The 23,557-nt window shown below is 44.6% G+C and overlaps 1 protein-coding gene across 4 annotated transcripts in view; it reads right to left on the bottom strand.

The window, feature by feature from the left end:
- The window catches only part of RPP40 (ribonuclease P/MRP subunit p40), a 91,369-nt gene that overhangs the window by 44,365 nt on the left and 23,447 nt on the right, over nt 1–23,557 (bottom strand). Inside the window, exons 3-4 of one of the 4 annotated variants that reach the window (XM_033934775.1) lie at nt 11,419–11,487; nt 8,895–8,969 (exon numbers count right to left, since the gene is read on the bottom strand). The exons of 1 other annotated variant lie outside the window; for it this stretch is intronic. In XM_033934775.1, coding sequence (XP_033790666.1) covers nt 8,895–8,969; nt 11,419–11,487 — 144 coding nt within the window. Of the gene's footprint in view, nt 1–8,894; nt 8,991–11,418; nt 11,488–23,557 lie in introns of all 4 variants that reach the window. 2 more of the 4 variants (XM_033934774.1, XM_033934776.1) reach the window with 2 other exon arrangements.

Raw genomic sequence — 23,557 nt, 5'->3', positions numbered from 1 at the left:
CTCTGACCAGGGTCAGTTGCCCTAGTTGCACTCCCCTAACACTATTCCTGTCATGTGCGATTGTGTTATTCTGTTAGTATGATTTTTCTGTGTAGCATTCTGTAATAATTTGGCTTATTCAGTTTTCTCAATAGTGGAGGGGATATTTGTGAAGGGGAGGGGAGACAGGGGTTTTGTTGATCCTTACTGTGTATTTGAGTTTATAAAATGACAATTGTACAGAATATTGTTTCTTTTTATGCTTTAATAAAATAAGTTCAGCATAAAATCATAACTACGGTATTCAAGGCTTGTGCGAATGGGTTCAAATGTTTTCGGGGATGGGGCATGAGCGGGGCGGGGACTGAGCTGGCGGGGATGGGGACAAATTTTTTCCCTGCGTCATTCTCTATTACAGAGTATATTCAAGGGTCAGATACAACTGAATGGATAGTAGTAGTATATATTAGGAAGAGGTGTGTTGTCTGAATACCAGTAATGTATAATTATTCCACACCTAAACAAACCTAATTAACTGGAGCACCCTTAGGGTCCACACAATTAAATACGGTGGAGAAAAAGACCTTAGTTATGCTTCATGGGTCAGAAAAAACTCCCAAAAATAATGCAATACAAGCAGAATATCAAAAAATATATAAACACCTAAAGATATTCAAATATAAATAGCATTATCAGAGACTCAACTAAGGCTGGTTCCTAACACAGAGAAAAAGGCCTCAGTGTTTCCTGGGGGTCAATCCGGGAAACTACTATGACAAATACTAAGTTGTCATAGAAAACACATCCTTGGTCATAAAAAAACTCTGTGAAATTACTGGCAGTATTATTATATTGATAGAATCTTTCAAAAATAAATTATTCAAAAATACTTTAAGACAAACATGTAGGAAACCCACACTTATCTTCAATATATCCTCTGATAAGGAAAAGATCACCACAGCTCCATTGTCAATTTTAAAGACACTCTCCCGGTGCAATTTTCAATTGAGTTTAAAAACTCATCTCATTATTCCTGACAGGCCCTGTTTCGCCAATATGCTGCATCAGGGGAATTTCTGAGGGGAAAAAAAATCACAATTAGTTGTGCATTAAATCAATACTACATCTAATAAAGCAAAACTTCTAATTACTTTTGAACAAGAGCTACTGCTTCAAATGTGGGCATTGCTTGATCTGCTCAGTAACAGTGGATTGTACGTCATTTATAAATCCAACTGATAGAAAAAAATATTTTTTGAAATCCTTTACTACATTTGAGACCAGTGGAGTAATTTATGCAGTGCAATGCCCTTGTAATCTATTATATATAGGACAGACTTCAAGACCTTTCAAAACAAGAATTATTGAACATAGATCCTGTCTAACCTGCAATAAACTGGAAGCACCTATGGTACAACATAGTTTGGACTTACACCATTCATTTGATGAGAATCGATGCTGGATAATCAAGAAATTTAGTCCAACACAGAAAGGAGGGGACTTTAAACTGTTTTTAAGGCAACACGAACAGAAATGGATTTTTAGATTGCAAACTTGTACTCCGAAGGGCTTGAATGCCCAAGTAGAATGGTGAGCCTTTTTTTAAATGGCTTTGCCTTTTGATCCCTTTTTTGTACAAGTTCGCTTGCCATTTCCCTCTCTGTTTGACGTAAGCTGACGTCAACACGCATCGTTTTAAATCCAGGACAGAAGCCGAGTTGCCATCTTCCGATAGAAGACTTTGAAGCAGTAGCTCTTGTTCAAAAGTAATTAGAAGTTTTGCTTTATTAGATGTAGTATTGATTTAATGCACAACTAATTGTTATTTTTTTCCTCAGAAATTCCCCTGATGCAGCGTATTGACGAAACAGGGCCTGTCGGGAATAATGAGATGAGTTTTTAAACTCAACTGAAAATTGCACCGGGAGAGCGTCTTTAAAATTGACAACAGAGCTGTGGTGATCTTTTCCTTATCAGAGGATATATTGAAGATAAGTGCGGGTTTCCTACATGTTTGTCTTAAAGTATTTTTGAATAATTTATTTTTGAAAGATTCTATCAATATAATAATACTGCCAGTAATTTCAGAGTTTTTTTTATGACCAAGGATGTGTTTTCTATGACAACTTAGTATTTGTCATAGTAGTTTCCCGGATTGACCCCCAGGAAACACTGAGGTCTTTTTCTCTGTGTTAGGAACCAGCCTTAGTGAGTCTCTTATAACGCTCTATATATTTGAATATCTTTAGGTGTCTATTTTCTGGTATCAGAAAAAACTCCACCATCTAAAACCAAGCAGGAGCTAAGTAATTATCTTCACTCCCATGTTGACAGAGGTAAACACATATTCTTCTGGTTTCTTTGTATAACATCCACAGGGTCTACAGTCAAGAGCACGTACAATCAGCAGCATGCACTGTCAGAACCTTCACTTGCTATGCAAAAATACTTCTGGATTGAAATATTGTCGCTCTCAATCAGTCCATGTCTTGGACAATGAGCCACCACTCTTCAACTTGACAGGGAATCCTCTTTATCATCTTGGTCGCTGTTCTTTTAACCTGTTCTAGTTCCACTGAATCTTTCTTGAGATAAGGCAAAAATAATTGAATGCAATACTCAAGGTGAAGTTGCACCATGAAGTGATACAGAGGAATTATAACATTCTTAGTCTTGTTAACCATTCCTTTTTTAATAATTCTTAGCATCTTGCTTGCTTTTTTGGCCGCTGCCACACATTAGGCGGAAGATTTTATCACACTGTCTACAATGACACCAAGATCTTTTTCTTGGGTGCTAACCCCCAAGGTGGACCCTAACATCTGGTAACTATAATTTGGGTTATTCTTCCCAATGTGCATAACTTTGCATTTGTCCACACTAAATCTCATCTGCCATTTGGGCACCCAGTCACTTTGCATTTGTCCACACTAAATCTCATCTGCCATTTGGACGCCGAGTCTTCCAATTTCCTAAGGTCTGCCTGCAATTTTTCACAATCCGCATATGTTTTAACAACTTTGAACAGTTAATCTGCAAATTTAATCACCTCACTCTTCATTCCAATTTCCAGATCATTTATAAATAAGCTAAATAACATCAGTCCCAGTACAGATCCCTGCAGCACTCCACTATTTACCCTCCTCCATTGAGAAAAATGGCCATTTAAACCTACCCTCTGTTTTCTATCTGATAACTAATTCCTAATCCACAACTGAACACTACCTGCTATCCTATGACTCTTTAAATTTTCTTATGAGCCTCTCATGAGGAATTTTGTCAAATGTTTTCTGAAAATCTAGATATACTACATCAACCAACTCACCTTTAGCCACATGTTTATTCACACCTTCAAAGATGTCAAGCAAATTGATGAGGCAAGATCTCCATTGGCTGACTCTCTCATTACATCATATTTGTCTATGTGTTCCACAATTTTATTTTTTATAATTGTTTCCACTATTTTGCCTGCCACTGAAATCAGACTTGCCAGTCTATAATTTCACGGATCTCCCCTGGAACCTTTTTTAAAAATTGGTGTAACATTGGCCACTCTGAAATCTTCAGGTACTACAGATGATTTTAGTGACAGGTTACAGATCACTAACAGCAGGTCAGCAATTTAGTACCCTGGGATGTGTACTATCTGGTCCAGGTGATTTATCACTTTTATAACTTGTCAGTTTGGCTTAGTATATCTTCCAGATTCAGTTCCTCCGCATCATCACCCTTGAAAACCATTAATGGTTCAGGTAGATCTTTTACATCTTCTTTCATAAAACCCACAGCAAAGAATCCATTCATTCAATCTCTCCACTATGGCCTTATCTACCCTGAGCTTCCCTTTTGCTCCTTGATCATCCAACGTTCCCATGCATTCCCTCATAGGTTTTCTGCTTCTAATGTACCTAAAAAAATAATTGTTACTATGAGCTTTTGTGCCTTTTGCAAGTTTTGTCTTCATATTCTCTCTTAGCTTTCCTTATCAATGCTTTGCATTTAACTTGCCAGTGCTTGAGTCTTTTCTTATTTTCTTCATTTGGATCTTTTTTTCCATTCTTTAAAGGATTTTTTTTTGGCTCAAATAGCCTCTTTCACTTCACCTTTTAACCATTCAGATCTTGTTTTCTCTTCTTTTCAACTTTGTTAATACTGGAATACATCTAGTCTGGGCTTCCCATGATGATATTTTTAAACAGCATTCACTGGTTTACAGTCCTAACCTTTACCACTGATCCTTTTAGTTTCTTTTTAACCATTTTCCTCATTTTCTTGTAGTCACCCTTTTGAAATGAAATGCCGCTACAGGGGGCGGAGATAGAGTATGTGGAGACTCTTGCCGTGACTCTAATTACATCATAAAGTGCATCAGCTACATAGTCCACCCTTGCCTGCACGAGTTGAGGTAATGGCTCAGCCACTGTCATGTCCAGAGTAAAGAATGACATGGTGACAAAATTCATCACTGTCCCTGTGGATAACCACAGGAAACCATCTCCATGTCATTCTTTAAGGAGAAAGGGAAGAATCAAAGTATGAATGGGCACAACCACTGACCCTCAAGCCTTTCACCGGAAGTTACATCGGAAGGAGGGACTCAGCCAGAAGAAGGTCCTGGAGCAGCTCTACATGCGATGTTGCCTCTTCAAGCACAAAGCTTCTAAGAGATGATAAGCCCATCCTGGGAGGTGCAAAGGGGCCGACCAAGGGGAGTCACAGGTTTTTTTTGCAAGTTTTGGAGTAAGGGAGGGGGTCTGTTGTTTCCACGATCACGAGGGGGCTGCTGGCCAGGAAGGGTGGGAAGAGAGGCAACTTGTGGCAGATCCTTCACTGTGGGGACAAGGCAATTTACCGCTCCGTGGGGCAGTGAAAAGCCTTGTTCCTATACCTGCGGCAAATAACCAATTTTTCCCCCGTTCCTGTGGATTAGCCACGGCTAGCCGCATGAAACAGTCCCTGTGTCACTCTCTAGAAGATGCCGCTTATTTGGCTGTGGATCCTCTAAGCCAGTTTGGTATACCATGCCGCTGTTCTGGGGCTCCTGGAGAAATTTTCATTCCCCTAACAGGCTCAAAAGCCATGTGCCATGTCCCAGAGGTTGCATGGTAGCTAAACTTGAAGATCCCACCTCCCTGCTTTGCTTGATGTGGCAAGTGGTGCAAGGATACTCTTCTGCCGCCCATCCTTCACAAACAAGGTATGATATATGGGTATTAGAGTCAAAGGACTCCATTCCTGGCACTTTGGAAGCAAAACTACTACTACTATAATTATTTCTATAGCGCTACCAGATGCAAGCAGCGCTGTATAGAGTCACAAAGAGTAAAAAAACAGTCCCTGCTCAAAAGAGCTTACAATCTACACAGGCAAGACAGACAAACAAGATGTCACGGATACAGTTAAAGTGTTTTGGAGAAGTTTGAGAACTTAAAGAAAGAAAATAAATTGGAATGGTGAATTTTTAGTGCTAAAAAATAGCTTAAAATCACCGCAGGGCTGACTAAAATTCTCAAAAAACTGGATTTTAAGGGAACGGAACCAAGGCCCTAGCTGTAGAAACAGTTAAAACAGCTTTTGAAGACCCCCCCCTTCCCAATTTTTCCCCACAGGCCGACAGCCTTACTCACAGACCATGTGCTGAAGAAATGGTGCTGCTGCCTGCTTCAGCTCCTCTCGGGTGTAGCTGTTCTAGGAGAGATCGACTACTTCCAGTCACTTCGGGCTACCAGTCAGACCTTCACGGACCAACCCTCACCCCCCCCAATACCTCTTATGAAAAATGTTTATCTTTATGTTTATTAAAAACTTTATATACCACATAATAGCCAGAAAGGATTCAAGCGGTTTACAATGTATAATTAAAAACAAATTTTGAAAAGAACTCCATTTAAAAATAGAAAAGTAAAGAAAAGAAGAAAAAGGGGGGGGGGGAGATGAAATTCAGCCAGCACCTTGAGCACCCTGAAGGAACACTATTAGTGCCTAAACAGCCTGCACTCCAGCCCCTGACCAAGTCAAGGAGGCAAGCAAACACCAGGGAAACAGACCCTGAGCTCCATAAGTCTTCAGCAGACTGACTGAAACAGGTCCCCGAAGAATACACCTACCAGCTGTACATTTAAAATCTGTTCCTCTCCACGTGGCTGAGTAGACCTTTATATAAAGGGATCTCTGATTTCATGAAAAATATAGCGACTAAAGCAAAAAAACTCAAAACTATCACAAAATTTTAAAAAATAAATAACCGAGCAGAAGACACCTTTCATGCTTGTCTGCAGAAAGAAAAACTGAAGGGAGCAGAAGACTCCTGGGAGAAGGAGGTTTCAAAAGCTGTGCTTGACATCTTACTGAAACATGCGCGTGAGAATGTACAGAGTACCCTAAGGTTCAGTATATACTGGAATAAGACTTTGTCATTTGCAACTTTTGAAATTAGATGGGGGTTTGGGGCTTTCAGATATAAAAGCCTACTGTACTGTATAATATATTAGGAACTAATTATTTTGAGATGTCTGAATTTTGTGATGCGACTTTCAAGCATTCTATAGAAAGCTCTTTGGCTTTGTCATATTTGGTCCATGCAAGGACACAAAGCCTTTCACACACTATAAAAATCATTTACTACTTAACCGCTGCGATGGGTGATATTAAGAAAAACACTTTGGCCTGCATGCTCAGTGCTCTAAATATTTACCTATGGGTAATGTTCATTTTCTTCCAATTCTTGCTATAAATGTTTGGGAAAAAGTAGATTGAAGATAGTGCTTCATTTAGTGGAGGATGATGATGAAGTGATTCTCTTAAATTATAATACTGTGCAGATTACCTATGGACTCCATCCCAGTGACTGGTACCCCTATCTATAAATCAGGTTATATGTACGCACTTTATTGAAAGAATATAGTATTAATTTTCAGGACGGCTTTTGATAAGCATTGGTCACTAAGGACTTGGTGGGTAGATGTGAGGGAATTAAAAAAAATCTTTGGGCACATCCCCCTTGCAAGGCATTTGGATCTGAGATTTTGGGGCTTATTCTATAGAACCCTAGTTTGCGAGAAACATCTTTGTTGGTGAACAGTGCACAATTCCAGGAAATTCATTATAAATTTTTGATGTATATATTTTTTATTTATTTAAAACATTTTTAATCTGCCTTTCTCCAAGGCGGCTCACAAGTTTCCATACATAATAAAATACGCATTTTAAAGGAGATATACATCAGGTAAAGTATAGAGTCACAATATTATATCATCACATCTTCAACAGGATTACGTCTAAGCAATTGCCAAGTAACATCATTCTTCAATATAATACATAGCTTTCCAATAATAACTCGAAAAAGAATTATATATTCAATCAAAGAAAATTTGAACAAACAGATGGGTTTTAAGCAACTTTCTAAAGTGCAGAAGATTTCCACAAAAACGTAACGTTCCGGACAAAACATTCCACATCGATGGTCTGGCTATAGAGAAACAGGAAATCTTTGTTCATACATAATGAGTATTATTCTCTCTTTTTGTGTCCAACAAACTATGATTCTCAGATCTCAGTTTCCCCATGCTAAGAAAATAGGGCACACCTCAGATGGCAAATGTTTAAAGTATGAAATGGACACTGCTTCATATAAAACAAATGCATATAGAACTCTCCTACCATTCACAACTTTCGAATGCTTTATGCACACATTTACGTTATATGCATTATCAAACCTTAGATCATGCTTACATGTTCCCTCTAAGTGGAACATGTAAGCAATTGCTCATACGTTCTAGGAATGTCGCTCACAGAGTTTACATTGTGGCTCACAAAAATTCTTGCAAATATGGAAAATTGATGGTTTTTTAGAACTTGGTCACTCACATGAGAAAAAATTTGCATGCACCTAACCAATCCTTATAGGGAGCATCGCCTGAGATGCCATTCCACAGCACAGAATCTTATATGTTCTGGATGAAATTGTGAAGGGCATTCATGTCTCTACTCTTTTCCTACTTAAAGCCTATTTGATTGCCAAGAGAAGTATACTGCTTCAAAAGATACAACCTTCCCCACCAACTTTGCTGCAATGGTGGAATTCAATGCATGAGCTTCTGAGAATGAAAAGAATGTCTTTCGATGTGAGGGGAGACACGCAAAAAAGAAATTTACAAATGTGTGGCACCTATTTAGATATACTAAAATCTTTAAGACTTGGCTAAAGTACAAGTCACAATTACCCACAACAGGTAATGTAGAGAGGTACAAGGGATCTCAAGCGCTCACAGCTAAAAGCCCGATGTTAAGATTACATATTGAAGCTAAGTACTTCTATATTAACTCTTATAATGTGAGAGTATTTGCATAAGAAATCACTAAATCACTAAATTATAAACAAATAAAAAAAATATATATAAAAAATCTCTGAGAGTGTATTTGACCTATGATAGCTCACTTTGTAGCTATTAGCCCTGAAAAAAACATCGGGCTTTTAGCTGTGAGCACTTGAGATCCCTTGTACCTCTCTACATTACCTGTTGTGGGTAATTGTGACTTCTACTTTAGCCAAGTCTTAAAGATTTTAGTGTGTCTCACAACAATTTGGATAGACCTATTTAGATATGCCAACTATACATATTCAATCAGTACTGCTGAATGACTTGGACATTTAACAGAATACCCACTCAAAGTGAAGACCACTGTGGTCAAACTGAGTTTCAATGAGCTGGCTTAGTCTACTACAGTGACACAAGACACTAGTATGAAAAGGGAGCACTGGGGTAGAGGGGAGACAGAGGAAAACAAGAATTCTATGAAGTTAGTTGCAATTTGTTTTCATCTTTGCAATGTATTTGAGTTAATTGGTTTTATATTGTTTGAATGGAAAAAAAAACTTCTCAATATAAAAATAATGGATTCATATAAATACTCACTATATCTCATTACTTTTTTGCCAGAATAACGAGAAGGTTTGCCTTGCAATCCAAGTTCCTCATATGTGTCTTTGTCTACAGATAAAATAAGTTTTCCTTTAAAAAAGAAAAAAAGCACACCAAAATAAAGGATTAGCAGTACCATGAGCATAGCTCCCCAAACTGCTAAGAAACCAGTTTGTTTTTTTTTAAATTAGGAGTACACTTCTCCATCCGTATTCGCAGTTTCAGCGTTCTCGGCTTCGAATATTCACGTTTTTGGCTTGCTGGCTCCTCCCCCAAATGATACCATCCCAGAGTCATCCTTCAGCGTGCAGATTAAAAAAGCAAAAAAATAATCGCCCGGGTTGAGATCTGAAAGTGGGAAAGTGTGGAGTGTACACACACCAAGGGATCAGAGAGGAAACGTGCAGGACAGGGAGGAGCAGAGCGTCTGATTCACCAGAGTGGGAGAATTGCTTGTCAGTGCCATGGGGGGGGGGGGGGAATCATCCTTGCCGTGCATAGACCGCGGTCAGGAGCCTTCTGCAACCTGAGATCTGGGCTTGGGCATAAGCATCGCGTGCACAGGCTTGTTTGCCATGCACCCCAAGCACTCCGCCTTGTTTGTAAACAGTGCACCCCCTTCACTGGCCGCTGCATTCCAGAAAAGTGAGAGGACATAACTGAGTTCCGAGTCTGGGCAAGTACCTAGAAAAGTTATTCACGATTTTTCCGTATTCGCGGGAGGGCTCTGCCCCTAACCACTGTGAATACAGAGGGAGGAGTGTACAGTCAATTTGATTCTCCATATGGGAGAAAAATAGCAGCTCTGGTGCTCAAGTACCAGATAGATCAGGTTTTCAAATTATCCACCATGAATATACATGAAATAAATTTGCATTCAACAGAGATAGTGCATGCAAATTTATCATATGCATATTCATTATGGACATTCTGAAAACCTGACCTACCTGTGGCATTCAAGAATCAGAGTTAGGAACCAATGGTCCATCAAGCCCAATAGCCAGTCCTCATGGTGGCCAATCCAGATCACTAGTACCTAGCACAAAAACCCAAACAGTAGCAACATTCCATGCCACCAATCCAGGGCAAGCAGTGCCTTCCCCCATGTCTGTCTCAATAACAGACTATAGACTTTTCCTTTAGGAAATTGTCCAAACATTTCTGAAAACCAGCTACGCTATTCGCTTTTACTACAATCTCTGACAATGAGTGAAAAAATATTTCCTCCTATTGGTTTTAAAAGTATTTCCCTGTAACTTTGTAATTTTTGACAGAGTGAAAAATGGATCCACTTGTACCCGTTCTACACCACTCAAGATTTTGAAGACTTCAATCATATCTCCCCTCAGCTGTCTCTTTTCCAAGCTGAAGAGCCCTAACCATTTTAGTCTTTCCTCATACGAGAGGAGTTCCATCCCCTTTATCATCTTGGTCGCTTGTCTTGGAACCTTTTCTAGTGCTGCTATATCTTTCTTGAGATAAGGAGACCAGACATGAACACAAAACTCGAGGTGAGGTTGCACCATGGAGCTATACAGAGCAATTATAACATTCTAAGGGCCAGATTCTCAAAACTAAAATCTACCTTTAAAATGCTCACTAAACCAGTTCCAGCCACTTTAGCATGCATATATTTTAGCAGCTGATTATTAAAACGGCTTTACCGTGGTCTTTTACAAGTTTTCTGGCAGTATCCCATAATGCCATGCAAATGTAGTACAATGAGGTCATTACTATTAAAATGAGCATACCTAGCGATTCTGTAACCTCTGTGCCACATCTGCTATCAGAATTTGCAGACAGGTCTGAGCTGTTGTTGTCTTACCTCAGGCACTGACAGGAAAATAAGGCTTGACAGCTCAGACCTCCCTCCATCCTGCAAATTTAAAAATAACAACAAAACCAAATTGAAGATCGGCAGGATCTCCGATCTCTCCTGCCGCGTCGCACTGCCTGCCAACTCTCTCCTGCCGCGTCGCACAATCACCTAACACTGCTAACTCTCCCCCCTCCAGCAGTGGGAGAGATGCCCACTACCTTCTGCAGCCAAGCACCCGCTCCCCACAGCAGCGGAAGAGATACCCTCCCCCACCAAGCAACGCCCCCCCCCCCCAATACCCCTCAGCAGCGGAAGAGATGCCCACTCCCTCTCGCCACCAAGCAACACCCCCTCCATGCCTCTGACCCCCTGCTCCCTAAGGCTCTGACTAGCCTAGGTTGTTTTTGAGGGAGTGGGCATCTCTCCTGCTGCCATGTATGTAGGTGGGGGGGGGGGGTTGCTTGACTTCGGTGGCAGGAGGGAATGGGCCTCGTTCCTTCCGATCTTCAAATTTTTATTTTTTATTTTTGCATTTATTCTGAATTTTTAGAGTTCATTCAATGTTTCTATTATTTGGGTTTCTGACAGGTACTTGTGACCTGGATTGGCCACTGTTAGAAGCAAAATACTGGGCCAGATGGACCATTGGTCTGACCCAGTGCGGCTATTCTTCTTAATATAACTCATGGAGGTTATTACCTGTTGGCAGTACAGCTACAGTATTATCTTGGTCAATTTTAGTGTTGTAGGATAAGGCGTAGAATGCACCTACAATACATAAGAACAGGTAAAATGTCAAAGACAAGGAAGTATGATTCTAGAATAGCAAATCTTATTTAAAATATTCAGTCTGTTTTTAATATTAACCCATGAATGTAAAAATTTGGAAATCCCTAGAAGCTTTTTCTCTAGTTATAGCCTTTGATGAAGGTGTTTTTGCAATAGTGAAATCTTGTATTAACAGCAAAGCCTTAAGAAAAGATCCTATTTCCTGTGGCAAAGCACAATTACTTACTGTAACAAGTGTTATCCGGGGACAGCAGGCAGATATTCTCACATGTGGGTGATGTCATCCACAGAGCCCAGAATGGACAGTTGAAAGTGCACTGTCACTTTGAGCTTTGAGAAGCTTTGAGATTGCCCGCACTGTGCAAGTGCGAGTGTCTTCCTGCCCAACGTCGGCTCACGGTTCCTCAGTTTCGTAAGCAAGCTATGAAGCCAACAAAGGAGGTGGGAGGGATGTGAGAATATCTGCCTGCTGTCCCTGGATAATACCTGTTACATTAATGTATCTGTGCTTTTTCCCTGGGCAAGCAGGCAGCATAATCTCACATATAGGAATCCTTAGCTTAATGAACGGGATTGGTGGGAGAGTTGGCCATTAGGAAGAAAATAAATTCTGTAAAACTGCTTGGCTAAAACAACTATCTCGCCTAGAATAGAATTCTAGACAGTAGTGAGATGTAAATGTGTGAAATCAGGAGTGAAACGAGGACCAAGTAGCTGCTTTGCAAATATCTTCAATGTGAGTGTAAAGCAAAAAATCCACTGATGCTGCCATAGCTTGGACTTTGTGTGCTGTAACGAGGGCTGTGGAGTCGGTAGATAAATGTTCCGACTCCAACTCCTCAGTTTTTTGTACTTCAGACTCCGACTCCACAGCACTGGTTAATTTTCAGATCGTTAAAATGGAATGTCAAGTTGAGAGAAATGAGCATTTTCAACACCACCTTCTTTTTGCTTTTAATCAAGGTTCTAAGGCCGCAGAAGCTGCTTGCAACATTTGTGCTGTGTATATAGTGGGTGCTATAGCTGAAAGAATCGCTCGTGATTGGTATGCCAAGTTCAAAAATGGAGTCGGTAGATAAATGTTCCGACTCCGACTCCTCAGTTTTTTGTACTTCTGACTCCGACTCCGACTCCAGGTATCCGAAATTTCCTCCGACTCTGACTCCTCAACTCCGACTCCACAGCCCTGGCTGTAACACATCCCTCGAACTGCAGCACAACCTGAACATAGCAGAAGGAAATGCAAGTCGCTAACCTTATGGAATAGTTTGTTTGGTTACAGGCAGACCCAACCTGTTAGGGTCAAAAGAGATGAACAGTTGAGGTGAAGACCTGTGTGGCTTAGTTCTTTCTAAATAGTAAGCCAAGGCACATTTACAGTCCAAGGTATGAAGAACAGTTTCTCCAGGGTGAGAATGTGGCTTTAGAAAGAATATAGGAAGCACAATACATCGATTCAGATGAAACTCCATGGCTACCTTGGGAAGGAATTTAGGATATGTTCTGAGAACCACCTTGTCATGATGAAACACTGTAAAAGGTGGATTGCAAAGTGCTTGACGTTCATTCACTCAACAAGCAGAAGTGACAGAAATCTAGAAGACCACTTTCCGAGTGAGAAACTTAAGATGAGTAGATGCCAGCGGCTTCATCAGACTGGTGAGACCTATATTGAGATCCCAGATAAGGCAGTTTTAGTGGAGGTTTCGAGTTCAAGAGTCCTTTCATAAACCGGGACACAAGCAGATGAGTAGAAAGAGGTTTATTGTTGAAAGGCATGGTAAGCACTAATAGCACTGAGGTGAACTCTGACCAAAGTGGTTTTAAGTCCAGTGTTGGATAAATGGAGAAGGTAGTCCAATACTGAAGGAATAGAAGATGTGGAAGGATCCAGATGATGGAGATTACATCTCAATGTGAAACCTGTCCATTTGAGTCAATAGCAGTGGTGAATACAAGGTTTTCTGGAAGCAGCTATAAAAGCTTGTACTGGGGCAGAAAGACTGAAATCTGCTGACGTCAGGTCAAGAGGTACCAATCTGTTAGGTGCAGAGATTGAAGACTGGGATGCAAAAGAGAGCCTTGACTGAGTGAGTAGAGATGGAAAGATCTGTAATGGAATTGGATCCTTGAGAGTCAGTTGAAGTAAAAGGGAGAACCAAAGTTGTCTGGGCCACTGAGGAGCTATCAGGATCATCATGGCTGGCTGTTTAAGCTAGACTAATGTCTTCAGGACCAGAGGGATTTGCAGAAACGCATATAGGAACTTGTGTGGCCAATACAGAAAAAATGCATCTGCCTCCAAACGATGAGTACTATCTGAAGCAGAAGTGAGGCAATTTGTGGCTGTGGGGAGATGCAAACAGGTCTATCTGAGGAGTCCCCCATAATGAGATGTGGCATAAGACTTTGGAGTTCAGAGCCCATTCATGCAGCTAAAGGAATCTGCTGAGATCATCTGCTAGAGCATTTAATTTCCCTTGCACATATACGGCTTTGAGAAATATGTTTCAAGGAATTGGCTAGTTCCAAATGAACTCAGCTTCTTGACAGAGGAAGAGAGCCTGTTCCTCCCTTTTTGTTGAAGTAGTACATTGCTACTTGATTATGCGAACAAGGAGGAGCTGGTTGGAGAGATGATCTTGAACCATTTTCAGAGCATTGCGAATTGCCCGCAACTCTAACAGGTTGATGTGAAATGTCTTCTCTCAAGCAGACCATATACCCTGAGTCCTGAGACCATCTAGGTCAGCTCCCCAAGCATATGTGGATGCTTCCATCATGAGTATTTTGTAGTGTGGAAGGATGTGAAATAGCAAGCCTCTGGAGAGATTTGTTGGATTCAATCACCACTAGAGAAAGATTGACGAAGAGGCAAGGTGATTTTGAAACACCATGGTCCTTTTTTTTTATTTATTCAATTTTTCAGATTATTAAACAAGCACTTCAATACTTGAATACAGATTTACATCATTAATCAAAGAAATTTAATAAACCTAACATCACTTTTTACAGTAATGTAAGGGAAAGAAATAGTATAGATTATTTAGTCCTCAAACTTAAAAATATGAATCCAAGTATTAGTATAATAATAATGGAAATATACTTATTAATTACAGGAACAGCTCAGGAGACAATGATGGAAACCCCCAATAGCCTGGACTTAAACTGCTGGTAGAACTATTGGACCAATCACCACTCCCCCCCCCCCCCCACCTTCCTTGGCAGATATAAATTCCAACAATTGCTTTGGTTCGAAAAAATAAAAAATGTTTTCCTTGTAATGAAACACAGCATTTTGCTGGGAATTTCAAAATAAAGGATGCACCTAGAGCCAAAGCTCTAGGTTTATAAAGAAGAAATCCTTTCCGTCTCTTCTGTGTCACTTGAGAAATATCAAGAAAAATCCGGATTGCTGATCCAAACAACTTATCATTCATGTGTCTGAAGTAAAGTTTAAATACAAAGTCTCTGTCATGCTCCAAGGCAAATGTTACCAATAGAGTTATCCTTTCCGTAACTACTTCCAGGGAATTCTCCAAAAAATGTGTTAAGTTCATTCCTCCCTTCTCAGTTTCTCCTCTTTCAGCAGGAATGGAACTCTCCCGTTTCTTTCCTGTAGATATATATTGAGCCGCAGTGATAGGCGGCAAGTTATCTTGCGGAATCATTAAAATTTCTTTCAAATATCTACATGATAGAAACCTTCAAGATCATGAAGGGCATAGAAAAAATAGACAGGGACAGATTTTTCAAATTAAGGGGATTAATAAGTACAAGGGGGCACTCAGAGAAATTGAAAGGGGAGAGGTTTAGGACAAACGCCAGGAAGTTCTTTTTCACACAGAGGGTGGTGGATACATGGAACGCGCTACCAGAGGATGTGATAAACAGGAGCACGCTACAGGGGTTCAAAGAAGCTTTGGATAGGTACTTGGAAGACAAAGGGATTGAGGGGTACAGATAAGAGTAAAGGTAGATTATAGGGATGGGATTAGAGGTAAGTTACAAAATTAATCAGGGACCACTGTTCAGGCACTAGGCCTGATGGGCCGCCGCGGGAGCGGACCGCTGAGCAAGATGGACCTCTGGTCTGACTCAGCGGGGGCAACTTCTTATGTTCTTCTTACCCATCATCTCAAGTGGAGATAATACTGGAGATTTGGGAAAGTTTAAAAGTCTTAAGTTTTTTCTTCTCTATTTTCCATATATTCTAGTTTTGTTTTGTTTTTTTAATAAAGGATCTTTCTTTAATATCTCCATTTCTACCTTCTTTATTTGAGTAATCTGTTCTTCATGTTTTTTAATTTTGTCTGCTTGTTCTCTTAATTTTACCTCATGAATCCCTACCTGAGAGCTGACAGAGATACAGTCTGCCTGTACCTTAATCATTGCCTTCTGGAGGTTAGAGTCCATGATTTCTATAGCCTTCCTCAGTTCCTCTAAATTCACTACTGCTGGCTTAGTCAATTGTCCAAATTGAATGTTATTACTCACAGAAGTTTTTCCTGCCTCTGCTTTGAGACCATAGTCTGGGCTCCAGTGGGGACTTCTTCCTCCATTACTTCTCCTCCCACTGCTCCTCCAGGGCTAGACAGCAATCTATCTTTCAGGGTAAGCTGTTCAGCCATTCTCTCTGCAGGGCTGCTTCCTGGTTGGACAGGACATTGCCCCTGAATCGGGCTTAAGGAAACCCGATCGTCACTGAGGTTCACCAAGCCCGGTGTACCTACCAGAGTCGGAGGCATCTCATTAGGATGGCAAGAGAACCCACTGTCCAACGTTGTCTGCACCAAGCTCTTGGAACTCCTGGCAGCCAGAGGAATAGACCGGGTAGTTCCCTTCCTCTTCCCCATTCGGGACTCTTTCCATGCTTGGTCCCACAGCACCGTCCGAGGTAAAACGCAAGGGTCCATTGAGCTGATCTGAGATGAAGTCAAGCGAAGGGCATTACATGAACTGTAGATGCCATGTGACCTACGAGGCATATCATTTGTCTTGCTGAGATGTTCGGCAGAGTGGACATATGATTGAAAAGGTGAAGCAAGATGTTTTGTCTTTGTTGGAGTAGGAAAGCTCGTAGAAGAGTGGTGTTGAGTACGGCTCCTATGAACTTCAACACTTGAGTGGGATGACTTCAGACCCTAGAAGCTGGAGAAAAGCTATGGTCAGTTGATTTGCCGAGTGCACTACTTGAGGCGATGTAGCTTTTATCAACCAATCGACCAGATACGGAAACACTTGAAACACATGGGTACAGAGAGTTGCTGCTTCTACCACTAGGCACTTTGTGAATGCTCTTGGAGATAAAGCAAGGCCAAATGGCAGAACTTTGTACTGGAAATGCTGATCTACATGAAAAAGAAGAAACTTTCTGTGTTTAGGGTGTACGGATACATGTTTGTAGAACTCTTTGAGGTCTAGAACCATAGCCAATCATTTCATTCTAGAAGTGGGTACTGGATCCCCAGGGATAGCATGCAAAACTTTTCTTTGGCCTAATATTTGTTGAGAGCTTGGAGGTTGAGAATAGGATGAAGACCTCTAGGCTTCTTTGGAATTAGGAAATACCCGGAGTAGAACCTCTGATTTTTCTGGGTTGGGGCACTACTTCTATGGCATTTAGTTGAAGCAGAGCTTCGATTTTCTGAAGAAGAAGGGATGTCTGTTGAGATGTGAAAGAGGACTCTGTTGGAGGGTTGTTTGAAGGAATGGTGATAAAATGAAGAGAGTACCTCTCCTGAATGACTTTGAGGACTCAGTTGTCTGTGGTAATGAGAGTCCAGCATTGATGAAATAAAACAAATCGGTTGAGGAGGTAGTTGAGATGGGGATCTCTATAAGCATGTTCAAAAGACTGAGTTGGCTTTTGAGAATATAGGCTGACGAAATGGTCCTATGGATTCATTTGGAAATCATGGCCTTAGAAGCGGGAACGCCCTGCTTAACAGAATGAGGCAGCACGACAAAATTCATTAGTGACCTCCAGGTAGTGAAGAAGCACTCTGCACACATCAAGTTTCTTCAAAAGGCGATCTTGTTTCCTGGAACCAGTAGGCTGAAAAACAGGCAAACACACTTCCTGATTAACATGGAAAGCCAAAATCACCTTCGGCAAAAAAGAAGGAACCTGCGTAGGGAAATCCCAGTCTCTGAGATGCGTAGGAACGGTTCCCTACAAGAAAGAGCCTGGAGTTCCGAAACACGCTGCACTGAGGTAATAGCAACCAGAAACACGGTCTTGAGCATCAAGTCCAAGAGGAAAGCATCCTGAAGGGGCTCAAGGGAGCCCAGGTGAGGCTAGAAAGCACCAGGTTGAGGTCTCAAGAAAGGCATGGCGGCTTAACCAGCGGTCTGATGCAAAGAGGCTCCTTCAGAAATCTAGCGACATCAAAATGAGACACCAAAGAGAAATGATCATCCCAGGCTCTAAAACAAGAGAGCCCAGCCACCTGGACCCAAAGAGATGCCACAGTGAGGCTTTTATCAAGACCAGCCTGAAGAAAGGCGAGAATTACAGAGCTCGGAGCTGAATAAGGGTCCACCTAGTCCTGAGCACACCAGTGTTAGAAAGCCTTCCATGCCTTAACATATGCAGAAACTATAGACAACTTCTTAGACTTGAGAAGAGTGGCAATGACCACATCAGAATAGCCTTTGTGTTCTAAGGCTGCACGCTCAAGATGCGTCAGAAAAAGCACAGTTACTTACTGTAACAGGTGTTATCCAGGGACAGCAGGCATATATTCTCACATGTGGGTGATGTCATCTACGGAGCCCCAGCGCAGACAGCTTTTCAAGCAAACTTGATTGAAGTTTCAAGTTTGCTATGCTGCACCACGCATGTGCATGCCTTCTTGCCCACTAGAGGGCGCATCCCCACCTCGTGGTCCTCAGTTCCATAGCCAGCAAAGAAGCCATCCCCGGGGAGGAGGGCGGGTTGTGAGAATATATGCCTGCTGTCCCTGGATAACACCTGTTACGGTAAGTAACTGTGCTTTATCCCAGGACAAGCAGGCATGATATTCTCACATGTGGGTGACCTCCAAGCCAACCAAAAAAGGGCAGGTGGGAGGATGGCAATTTAGGAAAACAGGTTACGTAAAACCGACTGGCCAAACCGGCCGTCGCTTCTGGACAACGAATCCAGACAGTAGTGGGAGGTGAAAGTATGAACCGAAGACCAAGTGGCAGCCTTGCAGATATCCTCCACCGGAGTAGACCGGAGGAACGCCACAGAAGCTGCCATCGCTCGGACCTTATGTCCCGTGACCCGACCATGAAGCTCGAGACCAGCCTGAGCGTAGCAAAAAGAAATACAAGCAGCCAACCAGTTGGACAAGGTGCGCTTGGAAACAGGACGTCCCAACCGATTAGGATCAAAGGACAAAAATAATTGAGGAACCTTCCGATGAGACTTGGTGCGTTGAAGATAAAAAGCCAACGCTCTCTTACAGTCAAGCGTGTGAAGCGCCGCTTCCCCAGGATGAGAGTGGGGCTTCGGAAAAAACACCGGAAGAACAATGGACTGATTGAGGTGGAAATCAGACACAATCTTAGGTAAAAATTTAGGATGGGTGCGAAGAACCACCTTGTCATGATGGAATACCGTGAAAGGTGGGTCCGCCACCAGCGCCTGTAACTCGCTGACTCGTCGAGCGGAAGTGAGTGTGAGCAGGAAGATCACCTTCCAAGTGAGGAATTTCAGATGGCATTTGTCTAATGGCTCAAAAGGGGGTTTCATGAGTTGAGCCAGGACCATATTAAGATCCCAAACCACCGGGGGAGGTTTGACAGGGGGGTGGACATTCAAAAGACCTTTCATGAAACGAGAAACTAAGGGATGGAGTGACAGGGCTTTTCCTTCCAGGGGTTGATGGAAGGCAGCAATTGCACTAAGATGTACCCGAATGGAATTGGTCTTCAGGCAGGAGTGAGAAAGATGGAGCAAATACTCCAGGACCAAGGGGACCGGGACCGACATCGGGTCCTGGTCGTGCGAGGAGCACCAGGACGAGAATCTGATCCACTTTTGGGAATAGCAGGTTCTAGTCGAGGCCTTCCTCGAGGCTTCCAGTATTTCCTTGACTGATTGCGACACAGGGAGAGAAGTCAGGGGGAGAGAGACCAAGCATTCAGATGAAGAGACTGAAGATTTGGATGTAACAGCGAACCCTGGCTCTGTGAAAGCAGAGAGGGAAACAGAGGCAGAGGCAGTGGATCTCTGGTACTGAGTCGAAGTAGGAGGGAAAACCAAGGCTGGCGTGGCCACCGAGGAGCAATCAAGATCATGGTGGCTCGCACTGGTTTGAGATGGACCAGCGTCCGCAGAATCAGAGGAAAAGGCGGAAACGTGTATAGAAACCTTCCCTCCCAATCTAGGAGGAAGGCGTCGGCCTCGAGGCGGTCCGGGGAGTACATCCGGGAGCAGAATTGAGTGAGTTTGTGGTTGAGGGGGGAGGCGAACAGATCTATCTGAGGAGTCCCCCACTTTTCGAACACCTGTCGTAAAGTTTGAGCGTGCAGCGACCACTCGTGTGGCTGGAGAAGGCGGCTGAGTCTGTCTGCCAGGCAGTTTCGCTCTCCTTGTATGTACACCGCTCGAAGGAAGATGTTGTTGGAGATCGCCCACTTCCAGAGACGCAGGGTTCCTGACAGAGGGCCCGAGACCCCGTCCCCCCTTGCTTGTTTACGTAGTACATTGCTACCTGGTTGTTGGTTCGGACGAGAACCACCCGGTTGTGGAGCAGATGTTGAAAAGCCACAGCGGCGAGATAGATGATCCGAAGCTCCAGCACGTTGATGTGGCAGCGGCGGTCCTCTGTTGACCACATCCCCTGAGTGCGTAGGCCATCCAGGTGAGCTCCCCAAGCGTACTCCGACGAATCTGTGGTGAGTATCTTGCTGTGTGGAGGGGCGAGAAAAAGTAAACCTTTGGATAGATTTGAAGAGTCGGCCCACCAGAGGAGCGATCGTTGCAAGGAAGGAGTCACTGTCACGGGACGGTTGATTGGGTCCCGGTCCTGACGCCATTGGGAGGCCAGGGTCCATTGAGGAATCCTCAGGTGGAGGCGGGCGAAGGGTATGACGTGGACAGTAGAGGCCATGTGGCCCAGAAGAGTCATCATCTGTCGAGCTGATACCGAGGTCAGCAGCGAAATCCTTCAGCTCAGACTTACTAACACCTCTTGACGTAGAGGGGGAAGGAAGAAGCGGAGTCGAACCGTATCCAGCACGGCCCCGATGAACTGTAAGGATTTAGAGGGGCGCAGTTGGGATTTTGGGAAGTTTACCTCGAACCCCAGACCTTGAAGGTAAATAATAGTCTGTCGGGTCGCTGAGATAACCCCCTCTCTGGACGGGGCTTTGATCAGCCAGTCGTCTAGGTAGGGGAATACCTGGAGGCCCTGCGCGCGTAAGGCAGCTGCGACCACCACGAGGCACTTCGTGAAGACTCGGGGTGACGACGCCAGGCCAAAGGGGAGGACTCGGTATTGTAGGTGCAGGTCCCCCCCCTGGAAGCGCAGGTACTTGCGGTGAGCGGGGTGCACTGGAACATGTGTATAGGCTTCCTTCAGATCGAGGGAGCAGAGCCAATCGCCCTCGTTGATGAGAGGGTAGAGAATCAGTAGGGAAAGCATCCGGAACTTTTCCCGCACCAGAAATTTGTTGAGTCGCCTCAAGTCTAGAATTGGGCGCAGGTCTCCCGTCTTCTTTGGTACCAGGAAGTAACGGGAGTAGAACCCTTTCCCCCGTTGGTCGGGGGGGGACCACCTCCACTGCCCGTAGGCGAAGCAGTTCTCGAGCTTCTGAGAGAAGGAGGGGTAACTGAGTTCGGTTGGGAGGGCACGCCCTTGGAGGATTGTCTGGAGGGTTTTCCCGAAAGTTGAGAGAGTATCCTGATGAGATCACGCCAAGGACCCATGCGTCCGACGTGACTTGTTCCCAGCGCAGGTAGAAGGCTCTGAGGCATCCCCCGATGGGAAGGGGGCCTGGGGCTGTGGCGGAGGGGGCCAGCCCCCATCTGCTCATCCCGTCAAAAGGACGGGGATGGTTTGGCGGTCGCAGGCGGTTGGGACTTGGGCGGAGCCCGATGGTGAGCTTGCGGGCGTCTGGGTGGAGGCCGTGAGAAGGCAGGGGTGGACTTTTGAGGGTAGCGGCGAGGAGGGGCCCTGAACGGCCTGGACGTTGGCGGTTTTGGTTTTTGCCGAACGAGGGAGGCAAACGAGCGTTCGTGCTCTGAAAGGCGTTTCGTAGCTGCCTCGATAGTGTCATCAAAAAGTTCTTTGCCCACGCAGGGGAGGTTAGCCAACCTGTCCTGTAAGTTGTGGTCCATGTCGACGAGGCGTAGCCAGGCTAGGCGGCGCATGGCGATAGCGAAGGCTGCTACTCTGGAGTAAAGTTCGAAGCCATCATAGGCCACGTGAAACAAATGGAAGCGTAGGTTGGAGAAGACCTCCAGGAGCAGGTTAAAGGCTCCTTGGCGTGAGGCCGGCAGGTCGGTCGCAAAGGCTCCCAACAGTCCAATGAGATGTTTCAAGTAGGACGTGAAGGTGAAAGTGTAACTTTGTACCCTAGAGGCCATCATGGAGTTCTGGTACAGTCTTCTGCCGAACTTGTCCAGGGTCCGGCCCTCTCGACCTGGGGGGACCGCCGCTGAGACCCGGGAGGGGTGAGCCTTTTTCAGGGAAGATTCTACCAACAGCGACTGGTGGGAGAGCTGTGGTTGCTCAAAACCTGGGTATGGTACTGTACGGTACTTGGACTCTATTTTGGAGGGGACAGCTGTTACCATGTAGGGGGTCTCCAGATTCCTGAAGAAAGCCTGTTGGAGTACCTGATTGGGTGGTAAGCGAAGGGACTCTCTGGGCGGCGATGGTAGATCTAGTTCCGCCAGGTACTCTTTAGAGTATCTAGAGTCGGACTGGAGGTCTAAGTCCAGAGCGTGGCCCATGTCCTGGACAAAGCGAGTGAAGGAGGGGCGAGATGTTCCTGGGGCCCCGTGCGGGGACGGTGAACGAGACCTCCGTCGGGCGGAGAAGGACGGGGGGGCTTCCCTCGAGTATCGAGGTTCGTGCTCTGACCCGTGCTCCGAGACCGGGGAAACACTGTGGCAGTGTTCCGGGGTCGATGACCTACGTTGTCTCGAGGAGCCCTTCTGAGACGATGCCGGGGTACGGGGTACCGATCGATGTCGAATTGGTGACCTCGACCCGGACTCCCTCGGCGAAAGCCTGGGACCTCGGCTCGGAGCCCCGGTCCGAGGGGGAGTTAGGAGGATGTGAGGGTTGGAGAGTGATAACTCAGTCACCTTCAGCTTTCCTGTACGGGGCGTCGGTGAACGGCCTCGTAGTGTGGGAGAACCCCGGGCCTTCTTAGAGGTACGGTGGTTTGAGGTTTCGGTCGTTTTAGCGCGACGCTTTGCCCCACGGCGGTCCGAGGAGGGGGAGTGTCTCGGGCGCCTCGGGGAGGAATCCGAGGAGGATGGAATGCGGCGAAGCTGGCGCACTTTGCCCCGAGGGGGCTCGACGCGAAGCTCAGGCTGGTCTGGCGCACGCGAGGTCGAGGTCGGGGTCGGTTGTAGATGGGCAAGTGCAGCGGACAGCTACGACGAGATCTTCGCCCGGAGCAGGTCCTGGAAAACGGGCACGGACAGCATCGAGGGCATGTCCGATGCCTCGGTGCACTCCACCGGGGGCGACCTCGTATCAGAGTATTCCCGTGTGGTGGAGGCACGGCCCGAAGGCTTAGAAGGCTTCGCCAGGGCTGAAAGCATGGGGCTTCCACCATGTGTCGCCGGTGTCCCCGAGGCTGGCTTCTTCGCTGGTGCGGAACCTGAAGAAGGAAGAGGAGACTTACCCGGGGCCGAGGCTTTTTGCTGTCCCGAGGTCTTCGGGGTCGAATCTCGAGGTGGTGCCGAGGTATTCAGGGCTGAGGTCAAGGCCGGGGTCGAGACCGGGGCCGACCTCGAGGCCGAGGTAGAGAGTTGGTCGGCGGTGAAAAGGTCCGCCATGCGGGCTTTTCTTCGATGAAGGGCCCGGTTCTGAAA

The sequence above is a fragment of the Geotrypetes seraphini genome, chromosome 2, assembly GCF_902459505.1.
Source record: "Geotrypetes seraphini chromosome 2, aGeoSer1.1, whole genome shotgun sequence".
Classification (NCBI taxonomy): domain Eukaryota; kingdom Metazoa; phylum Chordata; class Amphibia; order Gymnophiona; family Dermophiidae; genus Geotrypetes; species Geotrypetes seraphini.
This window is presented reverse-complemented; position numbering and strand designations above follow the sequence as displayed.